At 46.8% G+C, this 17,190-nt stretch overlaps 5 protein-coding genes across 5 annotated transcripts; 1 reads left to right on the top strand and 4 right to left on the bottom strand.

The window, feature by feature from the left end:
- Positions 1-2,344: 2,344 nt before the first annotated feature.
- On the bottom strand, positions 2,345-2,992 carry Pdw03_4268 (uncharacterized protein; the record flags this gene model as incomplete). The annotated part of the gene is made up of 1 exon (XM_014675846.1): positions 2,345-2,992. One exon carries the CDS (start codon positions 2,990-2,992, stop codon positions 2,345-2,347), a length of 648 nt encoding a protein of 215 aa, XP_014531332.1.
- A 2,417-nt stretch (positions 2,993-5,409) lies between these two features.
- Positions 5,410-7,595, bottom strand: Pdw03_4267 (C6 sexual development transcription factor NosA; the record flags this gene model as incomplete). Its single annotated transcript, XM_014675847.1, has 3 exons — positions 5,410-7,130; positions 7,191-7,391; positions 7,463-7,595. 3 exons carry the CDS (start codon positions 7,593-7,595, stop codon positions 5,410-5,412), a joined length of 2,055 nt encoding a protein of 684 aa, XP_014531333.1.
- A 158-nt stretch (positions 7,596-7,753) lies between these two features.
- Positions 7,754-8,196, bottom strand: Pdw03_4266 (uncharacterized protein; the record flags this gene model as incomplete). The annotated part of the gene is made up of 4 exons (XM_066100700.1): positions 7,754-7,778; positions 7,861-8,027; positions 8,096-8,120; positions 8,174-8,196. 4 exons carry the CDS (start codon positions 8,194-8,196, stop codon positions 7,754-7,756), a joined length of 240 nt encoding a protein of 79 aa, XP_065956100.1.
- Positions 8,197-11,635: 3,439 nt separating this feature from the next.
- Pdw03_4265 (Sterile alpha motif, type 2) lies at positions 11,636-14,237 on the top strand (the record flags this gene model as incomplete). Its single annotated transcript, XM_014675848.1, has 3 exons — positions 11,636-11,638; positions 11,688-11,876; positions 11,937-14,237. 3 exons carry the CDS (start codon positions 11,636-11,638, stop codon positions 14,235-14,237), a joined length of 2,493 nt encoding a protein of 830 aa, XP_014531334.1.
- Positions 14,238-14,804: 567 nt separating this feature from the next.
- On the bottom strand, positions 14,805-15,889 carry Pdw03_4264 (Autophagy protein 5; the record flags this gene model as incomplete). Its single annotated transcript, XM_014675849.1, has 3 exons — positions 14,805-15,208; positions 15,284-15,713; positions 15,770-15,889. The coding sequence occupies 3 exons, from the start codon at positions 15,887-15,889 to the stop codon at positions 14,805-14,807; spliced, it is 954 nt and encodes a 317-aa protein (XP_014531335.1).
- Positions 15,890-17,190: the final 1,301 nt, after the last annotated feature.

The raw sequence follows: 17,190 nt of genomic DNA, 5'->3' as shown, positions 1-17,190 counted from the left end.
ACTGAATCCCCGGCGTTCCGTTCTTTTGCGGTACAAGATAGGTATAGCGCCAGCGCTTAATTGCATCTACCACATCCTCGGTACCCCCTCCTTGATATCACTGATTGGCTAGAATGCCAGGGATGTGAGCGGTACGTTAATTCGGTTTTGGGTCCTTCGTGATGATACCTCGAGGAAGAACCAATGTAAACACCCAATAGGGTCATGGAAAGTCAGAGATGATGGTCCCAGAGAGCAAATAAACCCGAATCTTTAAAAAAGTGTCATTAGTCCTCCAGTTTTTTGTCTTAATGAACCTTCGAATGGTGTTTGTGTATTGGTTTTTTTTTACTTTCAGGTAATGTCGGTTGGTACAACTCCCATGGCCACCTACCTAACTACGTGTTACCTTCACCTCTTTTGTTGTATTACAGCAAGTCTATATTCAACAATGTACAATGTGTTCGATTAGAGAAAAAAGCACTAGTGTGCTTCATATCTAAGGGGTGCACCTGAAACAGAAGAGGTAGGACAGGGGAAGAGCGCCATCTAGCAGATTAAAGAGCGACTTAATCCCTGGTCTACAATTCTTCAATGACAATTTGAAATACAGGAGGCGCTATGTGGCCCAATCAGCGGCGTTATTAGCACCGTCACGCCCCAGTTGTCCACATGACAAATGTACTCAGTGTTCATATTTGCAGAGTGAAGTGTGAACCCTCTTGTTCTGCTTGCTTACTGGACAATTCTGCAAATGCAGAATTGCAAGCTCTCGCTGCCTGCATGGACAGTGAAGAGAAGGCTGGATCTTCCGCATTAGTGCTATGATGCATTCGTGAACTACTACAAGGTAGGAAATCTGGCCCATCCTTGCATACACCAGTACTGGCTGTACGTGGTAATATTACGTCCTGTAATTGGTAATAACTAGTTGTAACCACATATCAATGTTACCGCCTAGCCTCGGAGTCTTTTGCATGTTATTTAGTACTTGGGCATTTCCGAGTAGACCGAGGGGATGATGTATCAATCCGAATAAAGACTAATTGGATAGAGACTGGGACCCTATCGTGTTATAGAATAAAAGGGTCTCTCTGTTGGAAAAGAAGCCACACGGGTCAGGATTCTTTTGACAACGTAGACGGGCATCCAGGCTGACGGGACCTTAGTTTTGTTTGCATTTCAACTACGAAGCACTCATCAAGTCAAAGAATTGGAGAAGTGAGCTCAGAAACAGCTACTGTATTATTTGGGGCTATCTATGGATTTGTACAGCATCCTTTGACCGCCACATATGCGATTGGTACTCCGTAGTAATGGGGCTAAAATAATAACTTGCTTAGCCTCGCCCAGATCCTTTGTTCAGAAATAGAAACCGTAGCGCCATTAGAGTAGGATGTCCTTTACATGATAGACGGGCGTCTCACGTTTACTCACAATCCTCCAGATTTGGGTAATCGCAACCAAGAAAAAAAATTGTGTGGACAAAGTACTTTTGTATATTGAATCTTGGAGTGAGGCTCATACAAATCGACCTTTGAAAAAAGAGCCTCTTGCACGGGTCACACGTGGTGGAATGCATGTTGGGAGAAATGGGGGTAGCGCCAACACAAGGCGCGTGTTCAAGGTGCGGATATCACGATTGTTGTTGGTTCCATTCGCCAGGATTTATCATCCATGTCTCCGCGTGGCCAAAGCGGACGTTTGTCGAATATCGTCCTATCCGGTCAAGAATTCTTTGTTGGCTAAGCCGCTACATCTGGAGACTTAAAAGCCACTTCCTTGTTCCGATTCGACAGTGTCTTGAATGACTTGACATATTTAATACTTCGAGGCTAATCTGACGACAGGGTAGACTAGGTACACTTGGGCAGAAAGTGCGCATTGATACAAGAATGGTCCCGAGCTACGCAGGTGGGAAAAGGCCAGAGAAGAGAAAGCATTTTTCAGTTCAGGGAGTTACAACGAAATCAAAATGACGATGAACAGACGATGCAAGTTAAATATAAAAGGTCTTCGACTATCAAGTACTAATCAGGCGCAAAGCAGTGATTCCTCGGATTCAACTGTCGGTGTGAGGAAGGGCCCCCATAGGTACCGATGTCCAATGGGACCCTAGCCACGAGTAGTGCAGTGGTGTGTTCCCAAGTTGCCACAAAACGAATTCGTCTAATTACCGCCTCGGGGGCAGGCTTAAGCGACACCAAGAAACAGAATCAAACAAGACAATAAAGCGCCAGGCTTATAGTATATGATTTTGAACAAAAGAAAATGTGCCCTCGCAACGCCGGACCCAGCCCCCACGCTAAAATCGCCGACTTGCCAAATGCATGAATCAAACAGAGTAGTTCGTAAGCCCAACAATTCAATCAACTTCCTTGGCTTCCCGACACTTGCGCCGCTTTCCCTTCGGCGGGGCTTCAAGCTGAGTACGTTTGTAGGTCACTGTACGCGTTACAACCTGCTTCACGCTAACAGGCTTCGCACTGCGGGGCGAATCGTAATAGCGTAAAGTCCAGTCTGACGGCAAGAAGGGTGACCGAAGAGTCGTCGCACTCTTAGGTGTCGCTGCGCTCCAGGGCGTTGCGCTTCGGGGGGAGTCCGAGCTCGGCGAGAACTTTAGCGACGATTGGATGCGAAGGCGGCGACCATGGAAACTCTTTCGAGATGGTGCCGCCGAGTTTGGGGTAGGTGGTGGCAAAGATATAGTCGGGGATCTGACCAAATCGCTGAACGTCGACCCACTGAATGCGCTCGCGGGTTGAGAGGTGGGTGACGTAGTGGTGGAGGCTTTGTCATACTTGGGAAAGCCGAGTCCAGCACTCATAGGGCCGGTGAAGACGGGTGTGAGGGCCTTGAGAAATTCCGTGTAGGCTGTCGGGGGTGTAATAGGAGTCGACTGATCCTCCCGCTTGATGTAGTCGGAAACACTGGATCCATTGTGAAGTTGCGATGGGAAAATCTCAGTCTTTGGCGTTTTGAGAGGAGGAAGGATGGGTTTAACACTCGGCATCTCGACAAGGTCGTAATGATAGCAACTGAGTAATTTTGACAGACGTGTGAGAATCAAAATAGCAGGTTGAGGAAGTAGGTAGAGGGAGATGGGCAGGGCCGCTGGAGATATAGTTGAGAGCAGACAAGATAAGGAAGATGAAAAAAAAAAAACAAACAAAATTCGATCAACAGATAAAGACAAGGCCCGAAGCAATAGTAAAGAGACTCAGAACAGAAGAAAGTGCTAGCTAGCAGCAAAAACGAAAGGACGCGGAGAGACTGTTTTATCTAAATAAGCAAGGCAGACAGATGATCCTAGCACAGTGGGGCGAGACAGGTATTTTCACGTTTGGAACTGTAAAATAACCGGCCTGTAATATTTCATGTAAGTTACAAAGGCTGAACAAGGGCTCGAGGCCGAACGGGGCCCCATCTGAGCCCCAAATCCTTCGACACCGGCGGCAACAGTGTGGCAGTGGGACTCAGACTTACTATTTTTGTGCTTTTTTAACGAGGGGCCCCCCAAAAAAGGATATCGTCAATGTTTTCCAAAGAAGAATTGTTTTGTTCTTGTGACAATTGATGCAAACAGGGTAACCCAAGGAGATGAAGACTCGACCGGTAAAGGCCAAGAAAATGTGAGTATTCAGGTGAACCGAGAAGAAACCGTGGAACGATGTCTCTTGATTAAAACAGGATCATATCTTCACCTTTTTATAACTTTCAATTTTGCTGTTCCTCGGATCTCTTCCATACCCGCTGCAGAAATGCAAAGCTACGCACAAGTAACACAAACATCGCTGACGCGCGCCATCTGAATCAGAAGACTCCTTACGCCATGTACCATGAGCCGCCGTAGAGAGCGGTTGTTGTCCTAGGCGATGCCCTACCCCTGAGCCACTATTTTCTCTGTACCACGCTCTGGTTCATCCAGCCTTGGCGCGCACAGCCTGCAGCTTTGCTGGCGGTTCGCTTTAAGGGGTATCTTAGTTTGAGATGTGAAGACTTCCTATTATGGCTCTAGCATAGTGCGGTGATCTAAACACCACCATTGGTTCTTTTCTTCTGAGCTAGACGATCGAACAGGGGTCTTAGTTTGACATGTGCAATCTAAACACTTGGTCCAATCATTCGTATGTTTTACTAGATCTATGAGGAGGTTTCCTGCCTCCACATTTTTTCAGAAACTGCATGATATTAATAGCCTCAGAAATTTCCATACAGGCTAAGGTCTATCACAGGGACATTGTTCACATTTGCCCTCCCAAATTGTTGCTAGGGAAAGCTCTTGACACCGAGCTACTGTGGGCGGATATGAGGCCATATCAGAGTGCAAAAAAAAATGCAGGTTGATTGGTTATAATCTTGGCGTCAATGGTGATAAAAATCAAGATGTGAAAGCCTCAAAATCGGAGTCGATGGAATTTCTCGCCAAGTTCGTAGTTGGAGAGACGATGTTGTGCATCTTTTGTCGTCACTTGTCCAACTTATTCACTTTTTCATTTGGGTGGACTGGTGAAACCATCTCAATTTCAATTTTTATTACTACGTGAACCTACACGCTGTGCTATGCTTATGTTCATTGCCGCTGTGGCATTCCTATAAGGGGGAGTTTGGACTTTTCCCTTAATCTGCCTGCATTGGTAAAGCAATAAGCGCTTTGCTTCATTGTAGATGCACCAAGAGACAATTTGAAAAGCAGTGGTCGAAACTTCGATATCATGGTGCAGGATCCGAAACAATCATGTAATTCTAGTCAATCGGCTCTATTCTTCGTGCGTGCCATCGGTTTGCATAGGTAATAAACATAGATGCGCCCTCTACTTCAAATGCCGGAATTCCCTATCGAGCTTCTAGGAAGAACCAGAGGATGATATATATAACCGTGGGGTAATCATACCTCGAATGCAACAAGCTAAAGCATTTTTGCGCCGAGAGAAAGTTGCAGGTTAATCTTTTCAGGAGATTACAACAGGTAAGTAGTTGAGAAGTACTGTTCCAACTCTCAGCTTGGACACTCTCAACAGACTCTGGGGTTTATGATCAATTGTGCTGACTTCTTTGAAGTTTGAGAATACTACTAGGTTTGTCCTTCATGGGCCCAAGTCGATCAAGCTCTAACGAACTCGATTCAGGACTTGAGTCAAACTAAGAAATCACATTTGGATTAAATTTTTTTGGAATTTTGAGCTGCATCCGGATCTTAAATGACAAGGGGAAAGCACTTATACCAGCCCAGAGTGCAACATAGAAGAAATCAAACAAAACCCAAGGGTTTGAGATGTGAAATTATTTCGTATACCAAAAGAAAAATAACGTCTGGTCGCGAAGTGGGGTATCTTTTTACCATTTAGGTAGTGGCGAGCCAGCGCGAGAATCAACCTCGTGAGAAGTGGAATGAATGAAAGAAAAAAAAAACCAAACAAGACACAACTATTAAATAAGGAGATAGTGCCAGTTATTTCGCTTCATGATTTCCTTCCAGTGGACTTCTTGCTTTTTAATTTCCCGTCCACCCAAAGTGGCGCCAGCACCAGAGGGGGATTTGGAGCCGTCCAGTCTGGAAATAGGACTGGTAAGCGAGGAGTTGTAGGAGTTGTCTCCAGGAAAGCCTTGAAAGGAATTGAGTGGTTCGTCTGTCAGACGCCACACCTCTTGCAGGAGACGGTACATGCGGCCGAAACTACCGAGGTCACCGTGATCACCCATCGCATCAGCGCGACCGGCGATAACGGATCGGAAGGAACTCGATGGTCTAGAAAACACGCCGGTCATGAGCAGTGGCCAGACAAGAGAGCGATCGTAGCCATGGGGACCAGCAGGAATAAATTGGAGCGCGTCTGTTACTGCGGTGATCAAGCCCTCGATGCTAGCTTGGTTGCGATCGAAGCCGGGCACAATGCTACAAAGATAGATCCGGGATGCGGTCCGGAAGACGTGAGATATTGTCTTGGTAAGGGCTTCAGGGCGAATGGCTCCAGTTGCAGGTGAGAATGGGTTCTCCAGCGTAGGGTCAGCGGGCTGTGTGTACTCGAGTTGTTCTTCCAGCGCCTTAGCATGAGAACAGACGGCCAAGTCATCGATACGACCTTCATTCTTTAGAGAGTCAAGGCAGGCAATCTCAGAGATGAGATACATGATCCGGTCATCGCATCCCATCAGCTCGCGTAAGCCAGAGGGCGCTCCACCCAAGTGCTTTGATCGATACTGATGAGCAAAGTCGGGAGACTTGCCAACCATTGTTGAGCCGAGTATGTCAATCCAAGTAGTCAAGCTCATGCTGAATGGAGGAACCAGGTATCCGCTGGGGTCCTCAACTATTGCGGAGGGAAGTTCAAGTCTCGTTACAAGATTTGATGCGGCCTGGAAATGATCAAACCACGGAATGTCAGGAAGATAGTCATCGGAAGGGCCAACGGCGCAATGAAAGAGGATCATCGCAAGAGTCGCATCCAGAATCTCATCGTGGTTAACATCATCTCCCAGAGCTTGACATAGTTGAGAGATGGCTTCATAACGGTGCCGCATGATATCATGGTCAATTTGCTCACCAACCAATCCTTCGGTGGTCTTGAGGTGGATAGCAGCGACACTCAGACAACAGTGAAGATAGCACTTGTTTGTTTCCAGAGCGCGCAGAATTGATTGCGCGCGCAAGTGGCCTTTTTGATGAGCTTCCAGAACGGGGAAGATCTGGCGCAGCACATTGTGGATAAAATGATCGAGGAGTGGCTGGTCATGGTCGCTTACAACAATATTGCTTTGTAACAATGTGCGTGTGTGATCGAGACTAGGGTTGATACTCCCCGGATGGGTACCATTAAATGCCGAGGCTTGTGCAAAATACTCATCTCTAAACCATTCGTCGCCAGAAAAAGTTGGCATCGGAGCACTGAGCCGGGGAGGTGCAAATGCACTGAATGTTGATGTCGAAGAGTCATGACGCATAGGCACATCGTTGATAAATGTCTGTCGCTCGGTTCGCACATCGACCTCATAGGAAGGCACGTAAGGTCCACGAGGAGCGCTTCCCAATCCAGGGGTTGGCAGCTGGGATGAAAAAATATCATAGGTCTCGTTGCACCTAGGGCGACCATGTTCGTGCACAGGTGAGGTTGGTGATGCCGCAGACATGTGGCGATGGCGAGTTAGCGGGTCTAGAGTGTCCCAGACGTTAGTCGAAATGTATGAGAAGTCTAAAGTAGATCAGTACATACCTGAGAAGTTACCGTTTCGCTCTAGCATCTTGGTTTGCTTGATCCTGTTTTTGATGCGCTCCTTCTGGGCTCTTCGTTGCTCCGCATTTCCCCACCAAATTGGGCGTTTGTATTCGCATCGGACATTAAGATTGATGCAGGCGGTGCAGGCAGGATGGTTCTCATCACACTTCTTCCGCCGTAGGCGGCATGTGAAGCAGCCTTTTAGAATTAGTATAGTTCATCGGGATGACTTTGGGGACAGCGCGCAAAGATAAGAGCGGATCGCATACCAGACCGGGATCGCTTGTGCAGCCGACCATTTGCTCTATTTCCATGTGTGGGAGGGGTGCTCTGAGGTAGTGGCAGATTCGCGCAAGCAAGAGGCTTAGTAGCAGAGGCAGAGGAATTCTTCGAGATCGGCATGTTGAAATCTGATGACCGCTGAACGATCGACGGCGGTGATCGTCAATCAAAAGACTGGAATCAATTGCAGATGAGAGGTACTGTGGCAAAGCTGAACCAGCAGGCTTTGTAGTCTATCACGATAGAAGTAAAAGAAAGGGAGGTTGACTGAGCAACTGTCAGAAAGATGATGAGGATGAGGAACTAAAATCGTGGGGTTAGCGATGCTTTAAAACTCATGATAGCTTGCGGAAACCGAAGCGGGTGTTTCTATTTTAGAACCAACCTGGACAATTCATAGATTGGATGCAAGATCGGGATAATTTGAGAGTCATCAGCACGAGTTGGGGTTGGATCATCGTAGCATTTTCCTGGGCTGGGAAGCCAACAGACATAGGCAGCCAACGAGAGGTGCAGAATCGGTGGTAAATGTTGCAATCCAGTATTTTGAGACTAAATTTGGGACAATTAGCTCCGTTGTTTTGTGACTTGAGGTCGCATGGCGGCGTTGGCGCACGCACCTCCACGTCCAAGTTCCTCGAAGGACTGGATGGAGATCTTTCTTTCGGGCTGGGATTCTGTGCCCTCTACTCCGTAACATGGGTGGCTGCAGATAACTCATTGGACCTGGTTAAATTTCGGTTTTCGAGTTGGTTCCCGGTCCCTTCTCCCCGTGCCATAGTCTCGGAGTCCAACCCAACAGTCAGAGTTGCTTGTTGGTATTTAGATCCTTTTACACAACTAACTGAGTGATATGTTGAGTTAACTCGCAGTCAAAGCCACTGTCACAAAAGCCCTTGCCCTGCGAGGAACGAAGGCTGCAAGCGGGGGTGAGATGTGACGAGCAACAGGGCCGGCATAAATTTCGTCAAGTGGCTAAATTCAGAAAAAAAAGCCGGACAAATTCGCACAAATTCAGTAAAAGCATGACCGCGGAATTCATTGTAAATTATGACTGAGATCAATCACCTCTAAAAAAGCTGGTAGATCACGGGTGACTTGAAGTGAAGGAACATGAGCAGTGTGACACTACTGCAGCAAGCCAAGCTTTCGATCCTTGCATCATGACTGGCCAAACAAACTAGGATTCGAAAATTGCTCAGGGTATGACTGGGGTATGACTACGGAGTGGAGTATGCCCATGCCCACAATGCTGCTGAATTGAGGGGGATGTGATAAGACTCTTAGCGTCCTTTTTTCCAAAGTTTGTTTTTCATTTAGCGTGCATTTATCCTTGGACACTCCCTTAATTAGCAACATTTATCCGCCCACCTTCGGCACAATGTGAGTCAATTTACCCTATTCTTTAGTTGCGTCCAACTATAGGGTACGGTCAAATCATTGCTTTTGGGTCAAATCAACCTTGAGCGTCTACTTTTTTGAATCAATTTACTATTAATAACCCTCGACCGAGATCGATCCAGGTCCCAAAACAGCGCAATTAGTCCATAACATCGAACTTCAATTGGTATAGCCTTTGCGTTGTCAAACTCGGCTCAAAATGCTAGAATGCCAAGTTGCTTTCTTCCCTTGTGGGAAATACCCATCAGCAACGGCCGGCTGCAGCTTGGCTCTTGTGACTTGTGAGCAGAAGAAATAATGATTGATCAACCCCTTATTACAGCCAACATGCTTACAGAATATCAGGAGTAGAAATTCAAATTCCTCACACGTTGGCATTTCCAACCATTTAAAGCAACCCTCGGCCTGTTGGAAGTTTTCAATCCATACATCTTGAAGTAAAACTGGACATTGAGGAAACTCCTCGTACCTTTGACTATTGCACAAATTAACCCATCACAGACTACACCTGTAGGCTGAATTCTAAAATGCCTCTAATCCACATGGGGCTCTAGTTATCAGGGAATAATGAGATCAAGTTTGTGTGCGACATGGTTCTTGGGTTTCAATTCGACGGTCTGTATAATAATCTATTGACCAGTTATTTTACTGGTATTCAGACGGAAGATTGACAGCCACATTTCAGCTATAAAGCACCCGAGTAGCTTGTGATCCCCATTGTCCATAAAAGGCATCCATATCAAGTGACATATATGACATCTCTCATCATGATGTCGGCTTCCGTTCTCCTGGGTTATAGATACAACTATGATGTGTACTCTGTAACATTGTGTATTTCTTACATAAACGATCCAGGTCACTCAAATCAGTGGCAAGAGCACGTACATAAGCAGACCGCAGGTGGGACTGTCAATCCTCTTTTGTAGTTTATGTTCTTACAATTGAGGGTTTGGGAATGCTTCTATTCCAATCAAGTCAGCAGTGATCGCAAATTTGCCAGATTGATCTAGGTTGCGAATATTTGCTTTAAATTGGATCTTGCAATGCTTTTCCAAGATAAAGCTCCTGGTCTGTTTTAGCACTGCCGACAGGTTTCAAATTAACACGATAGAGTATGGAATATATGTCTGTAGATATCCGACTACTTCCTGGGCCGCCCTCACATGTTTGCTGCCACCGAAGTCCAATGCGGCCATGCTCGACAATCTCGACTTTTCATTTTGTTCGGAGTTCATCGGGTTGGCTGTCATGATTTTATCCCCAATAATAATATGTTTGGTTTTTGAGATCGTTGACACTAGGATGTACGCGATCCTATGAAGTACGTACAGAAATGGGATCACCGCTGACTAACAGGATCGAAATCATGGTACGGAGGATTTCTTTTCTTTTTTTTTTTCGTAGTAACCTGGCAATTTATGGCGTCGATCTCTTCCACATGAACAACTGCAGCTAATTTACCAATGCAGGCCGAGGAATATGCAGCACATGGCACATCCCAACCTCCTCACCCTGGCTATCTTGGGGGGGTTTAGAACCTAAAAATCATAATTGGCACAGCTGTGAGAGAATTCAAAGGCTGGAAATGTTCGGAAATTGACCAGCAGCGTTGTGTTCGCATTACCCCCCCCCCCTCCTAGGGTTAGGGTTTTCGGGAGGTGAAACAATTAATCTACCCCATTTCTATCTTCTTCATGCCAATCTGAATCATTGTCATCAAATCTTTCGAAAAGGGCACGGGTTTAATGAGCATGCCCGTACACAGATCATTCGAATCGCCCCCAACGCTGACATTATGTCAACGAATACTTAGACGGGCGTACGAAAAACGTGTGCGATTTTCAAGCCACTGAGCCACTAGTCCCAAATCAAAAGAATAAAATAAAAGAAAGGTACTGGGCATCATTTCAAGGATTGGTAACGGAGCGCCGTTGGCAAGCGAAATCCCAGCAACGTGGAGAAAGAAACTAGGGACATGACTCGTGGAATTGAATCACAATCAAATATGGTAACCATGAGTGAGAGTGTACACTCCCAAGAGAAAGATGTAGCGCTAATTAAGGGTTGATGTGTGGTCGTCACACTACATCGGATTCTTATAGGTGCGAACTGGGTGCTTGCATAGGCGCTAACTGCACTCCAGTCACATCTTCACTCTCTGCACAACCTTCGGCAATGTGCTCGCTTTAGAGAAATGCGCATCCTGAAAGCCAGTGAACGTCCAAGTTTAGGCCGCTGTGTTTTCAAAAATAATTGTGGTAATGAGTTGTAGTTGGACGATGCCAATTCAATGCTAGCACGAGGTGCTTGCATCTCAACTGAAACTACTGCAAGTGGATCACTTCGTATCACAATCACATATGCCCTTGAACCCCTGCTCCCAACCAATCGTCTTGGTTCTCTGCTACCGACTTTTACTTACGCGCTGAGTTTCACCAACGTCGCATCAAATGGAAAGTACATCCCGTTGAGCGGTTCGGGTTGGCTAGATCATTGTTTCCCAGCGCTACAGGGTTTCAAGGATAATTATTGTCGAAGCAAACCGTGCGGACTTTTTATACCTCAACTGTCCCGCGTGTCACACACTTCTGTTGGATCTCCCAGTTCTGGATAACCCACACCGAGTCTTTTTTCGATTTCCTTGCTTTCATTTCATCGTATCTAGTTTGGTTCACTGCTGTGCGGGAACCACTAATAACAACACATTTCATTTTTAATTTTACTACATCTTGGAGATTAGCAAACTTACGATTAACGATATGGTGAGTTTTGATGCGAGGGAAATGACATGATCCCTATTAACCATTTTAGATTTCAAATTCATCACTGGCCGCTCGGCGAAGGGTAGTACCGGCTGGGGTGGACACCACAAACCACGAGTGGTTCTATCCCAAAAAGACTGTTGAAAAACGACGCCCTAACTCGGGGACAACCTTGTTCGATGACACGGATTCTGAGAGCGGCGACTGGGGCGAGTCTCCCCGGCAGAGTATGCAATCGGTAAGTGCCCTCATCCTTGTATCAGCAAAGATGAAACCTAATATGGCATGAAACAACCAGCTCAGTTACGGGAGCAACACTACTCTTTCGAGTCCTGAGCTACCGACTCCAGATCTCCTTCCAAGAAACCTACCTGCCTTTCGATCAAGCAAAGAATTGATTGCCGGTCCCTCGGGTCCTGATTTGTTCAGAAGTCCTAGAGGTTCAACTGTAGATGTTGAGTTCTATCTCGCACCGTCACCTACGATCGATTTTGAGCCGTCACTTATGCAGCCTGAGTTCATCAACCCACATCGGCCAGAGTTCGTCAACCAGTATCAGGCCGAGTTCTCCAACCCATATTTGTTGTCTCCCAAGACACCGAAGGCTTTCCCACCAAATCCTGATGTGTCTCATCTTTCACAGGAGGAGATCAGGAACTGGGATCCTAGCCAGGTTGCTCACTGGCTATTCATTGGTGGATACGCTGATGACGTCCGGGATACGTTCATCAGAAATGATATCACTGGCGACATTCTGATGACCTTGACAGAGGATGAACTCAAGGACCAGCTCCTAATCCAATCTATGGGCAAACGTCGCAAGATCTTCAACTCGATCAAATACCTCAAGGAAAACATGCAGACAAGGCCAATTCCAGAAACCCCGTCTCAGTTTCCATCTGAGGAGGCGTCTTCCAACGAGAGAAGATCTCTTGAATCGTTCACCCTCCGGGGCTTTGTCCCCCAGAAGTTCGCTCCCAGAAGAAAATCTCCTACAGGCCAATCCTACACAATGTATATTTCACCAAATGGTGAAGTTCTCTCTTCACATGCCTCTGGACAGAGTGGGGATCAAATTGCAACCGTAGAGTCTGTTTCAATTGTAGGCATCGAGGAATTTTACCCAAAGCCCCACAGGTGCTCCAAAGGCAAAAATTGCAGCAAGTTTAAGAAACTACAGCAGAAACAGCAGAGGCGCCTGGAGAAGCTTGCTACAGAGTACCCTGGCGCAGATTTCCAAGGGAGTGATCTCCAGGGGGGTGCTATCTTTGTAGGTAGCCCTGGAAATCCTGACACCGCGAGAAATCTTCTCCGACCCATGTCCGAGGCCGAGCTCTCAGTGGTGGCTTCCTCGGACATCTTTGGCCCTCGGACTGGACCAAGACTCTCCGAGGCGGCTCTGATCGAAGTAGAGCGCTTGGATCCACAAGAAACAATCCGAAACTTCCTCAGACACCAACATGTTGACGACTTCCCCAACCCTGGGAACCCTGGGCTGGAGACCTGTAACCTTCCACTGGCAGATGAGTTTGAGAATTTCTCCCCACCAACTGCCCAGTCAAACTCCATGGCCGCAAATCTGCGCAATCTTCCGAAGCTTACGATCCCGACGAGTCCAATCACGGAAGATATGACAACCGCTGTAACCACCAACAGATACTTCACTCCCACTCATCAAAATGGCTCCCCCACTGCCGTTCAGCAATTTGGCCCATTCAGTCACGCCCATCAAACACAAGCAATTGAGACCTACCGCCAAGCCACACCGTTCTCCGAAGTCGATGTCCCTACAACTGCAATCCCTAGTGAACCGATCTGCCGTGATCTCTCTCAATCTGTGCCCCCAGGCATGCAGTACGGAACCTTGTTCCCCCCGTACCGTGATACCAATTCCCTTGCACAGAGCACCTCTACCCACCCCAGTAATGATCTTCCTCTACGGGATGGTAATTACCTTGCACGGAGCACTTCGACTTGTCCTCGTGATGTTGTTCCCCTCCGCCAGGTGAACGAGGACAAGCCTCTGACCCCGATTGATGTTCCAGAAGACCTGATTCGAAGCCCCCGCGTGAAACAACTTGGCCACAGCGGGTCGCTGTCATCTCTGGCATTTGACCCAGAAGTTACCCATACGGGATACATGAAGAAGCGCAAGACCACACGCCTGCTCAGGCACGAGTGGTCCGATGCACACTTCACGCTCCGCGGCACCAATCTGGCCATGCACAAGGACGAGCGCGATGCGCACCGCATCTCACGTGCCTTGGACAATATTGAAGTCGACGAATATGCCGTCGCTTGCTCGTCGCTGGCTCCAAGCTCCAAGCTGACAGCTGCATTCAAGCGCTCGATCCTGCGTAATGGAAACAACACCATTAAAGGCCGTGATGGTACTGCTTTTGCTTTCTCACTTATTCCAGCCACAAAGGAGAGTGAGAAGAAGGCACTATTTGGGAACAATGCTGTCAAAAGCCACCACTTCGCTGTCAAGTCTCGTGAGGAGCGCATCGACTGGATGCGTGAGCTTATGCTTGCCAAGGCTCTGAAGAAGGGTAGGGACGGTGGCGATGATATGGTTGTCAATGGAAACGTGATTTGAGCGTTTGTTTTTTTTTTGTTTGCCGCGCTATTTTCAGCTCTTTGCACATGTGTACTCTTACGATTTGTCTGTTTTTTTGGTGTGCTACGGCCCTCATCATCGCCGAAGGAAGTACCTAGGTGTCATGTCATGGCTCTGGCACTTTTTTTGGCATATACGTATTTCTTTTGTTGCCCCTTTGGGCAAGTTCACAAGACGCATCGTCGCATGACGATGGGACTGATACCCCTTGATTAGTACAGTTGCATCTGGTTACAGAATAGATAGTTGGGAAAATAAACAGTTTTTTTCAAAGTGGAGAACTTTTCCTCTCATTGGTAACATGCTATCCCAATAAATTTCGTAGATATACTCCACGGTCCACTTGTATATCTTCTTGTGCAAGGACCTCGCTGTTTGAGGTGGTTCTCAAGATCGTCGCAAAGAAGTAAAATGAATACACTTAGGTCGGGCACACAATGCTGGCTCATAGTCGAGTACGGTTCATGCCTATCTCGCAAAGTGGTTGGCACCCTTGAAATACGATTTGTATTTAAATTTCTTCGAAAGTTCTTGATTTATGTTCTGTCATCCTATCATCCGAACGACGAGATATGCCCATCCGTCTCCGTAAGCAGAGCTCCTCACAACCTCCTCAATTGGAGCAGACATGGGTACCACAGTACCGTGTAGTACGGGCTTCGCAAGGACAGGAGTTCTCCGACTGGGAAATAGATTCGGTAGCAATGTGTGCAAAACAGTCCCAACCGTTTGAGGCTGGAGGGTAGAAGCACTCCGCGAGCTCGACATCTGACTTGACTGCATGCTCAATACTGGAATTGAGGGAGGAAGTGGCGATTGTACCACTTTAAGCGAAGAAGACTCGGCATCTAGTGGGAGAGGTAGAAAAATCCGTATCGGGACATTGCGGAACGGTTGTGAGAGCTGAGGAAGAAGTATATTTGAAATCCGCTGGAAGGAAACAAGATCGACTGTGTTTCTTCGCGTTAGAATGGTCTGTATCATCGACGCAGTAGAGAAGTTTCTACACAGAATGTCTGACTTACGCTTTTGTACGGCATTCCAAAGACCCGATGAGTCTTTTTTTGAGAGACTCATGATGCCTTTAGCTGTACCGTTTCGTAGGAAATCCGCCTCCTTCACACTGTTTATGAAGGCGTCGTTCATGACCATTCCATCAGCATCAAGCCGAACAAGGTCATTTGGCCAGTCGCTAAAGTGCACTATCAGACGCCAGGGCAGCGATGACCCACTCTCGGGAGAGTCGTTACTCCTCGTAGGGGTCTTTGAGGCGGGGTCTGCTCCTGCATAAAGGTCAAATAACAGCCCGACTGGGTAGTGCCACTTCAGAGGCACACCCTCAAACTCAAACCAGCCATCATGAGACTGGGAATTTGGCTCTATCAAAAAATGTGAGAAGAAAGCGCGAAGCTTGGGTAGCAACGAGGGAAGATATGAAATGCGCGGAAATGCGATCTAGCAACGGAGGTCAGCATTTGAGCACATCTAGCGTGCTTAAAGAACAGACATACAAGATAAGGATCCGTCTTGTCAAAGGTTCGACTTTCTGATGAAGCTAGGACAATCTCCAGTGGCAAGCGCCCGTCCCAGACGGCCTTCTGGATAGAGCCGAGAGACGCTCGGCTCTCCATCTTGATGAGTGACAAGGCCTTCAATTAATTCTTCTTGTGTTTGCTTTTCTGCTGGCCTATCAGGACAGGGTTAGCTCATATAGCACTTTACAATCTAGGGAAACACACTAGATCTTCACGCGCCGTTCTGTTTCGAATTACTAGGCACGCGCTGATAGTCGCATATCTTCAACCGATAAAACTTGCCTGGAAATGATGCCTCGCTTTTAGCTGTGGTCATTATCCGGAAGACGGTGTGTCCACAAAATTCCAGATACAGTCGGCCACTCTTTATCTATAAAATGTTTGAAGCCCAAAGAGATGCAAGCGGTTCGTGTTGGCATAGCGTGACTTGGAAAGCTCCCAAGGTGTGTTGGCATACCAGAGGGGTTGCCCTGAACTCCTAGGGCGTTGGCTGCCTGAGGCCGCAGCCAAGAGTTCATGTGTGCCTCATGCATTTCATGACATTACCACCTTCTTATCACAAAGGTAGTTGCCAACTTCTCTATTACTTGGTGCCTTTCTACTTTTCTTACTCAAATTACCTACGACTACATTGTATGTAGCCGCGATCATGTTAAAACCTTCAATAACTTAAGGATTTAGTTATGAAAAATGAGATGAAAAGGCCCTAGAAAAGATAGAAGGGAGCGAAATTTTGAGGTAAAACTTGTAGTTAGTTACATAGTCCAGACAATAGTGGTGCTACTCCTAAGAATCGAAAGTAGCCTCGAACTCCCCCAACTAAATAACCATAACACAATTAAACTTCTTATCCACTAGCATGAATATAATTTAAGAGAAAATAGACGTAGGGTGAAATTTATTTATTCTATAGTGAGCGCTTTTGCGCTATAATAAATAACCGAAGGATGTGAGTTTCCTTAGAAAGGATGATTAGAACCAGGTCAATGTGGGATAATTTTATCTTATTTAAGATTGTTGTTTACTCGGCACAAAGTAGTATACTGGTATGTATTTATGTGTCCCTAGAATTCCGTACCGATAGATGCCACATATTTCATGCTAAACTGGAGTACCTCATTTTAAATACCATTCAACTCCAAACTAAGCCGGGCGAAAACTACGGCCCCGGGCACACCCCCGAAACCCTGGTGATGGCACGTGTTTCTGCCCCAGGCAACAATTCTCCATATTCATGCCTCAGGTACCCTTCATTCCAACTTCGGAAATTTTCTAAATTAGAGCAACACTGACTTGTGGACGATTTGTACACAAGCTGCATTTGACGCAATAGTGCTCAAGGTTCCTCCAGCAGGCCGATTTCCCAAAACACTAGCATCGTCCGTATTCTCGATATC

Source organism: Penicillium digitatum, chromosome 1 (assembly GCF_016767815.1).
Source record: "Penicillium digitatum chromosome 1, complete sequence".
NCBI classification, from domain to species: domain Eukaryota; kingdom Fungi; phylum Ascomycota; class Eurotiomycetes; order Eurotiales; family Aspergillaceae; genus Penicillium; species Penicillium digitatum.
Note: the sequence above shows the minus strand (reverse complement) of the source record. Positions and strands in the feature narration are given on the sequence as shown.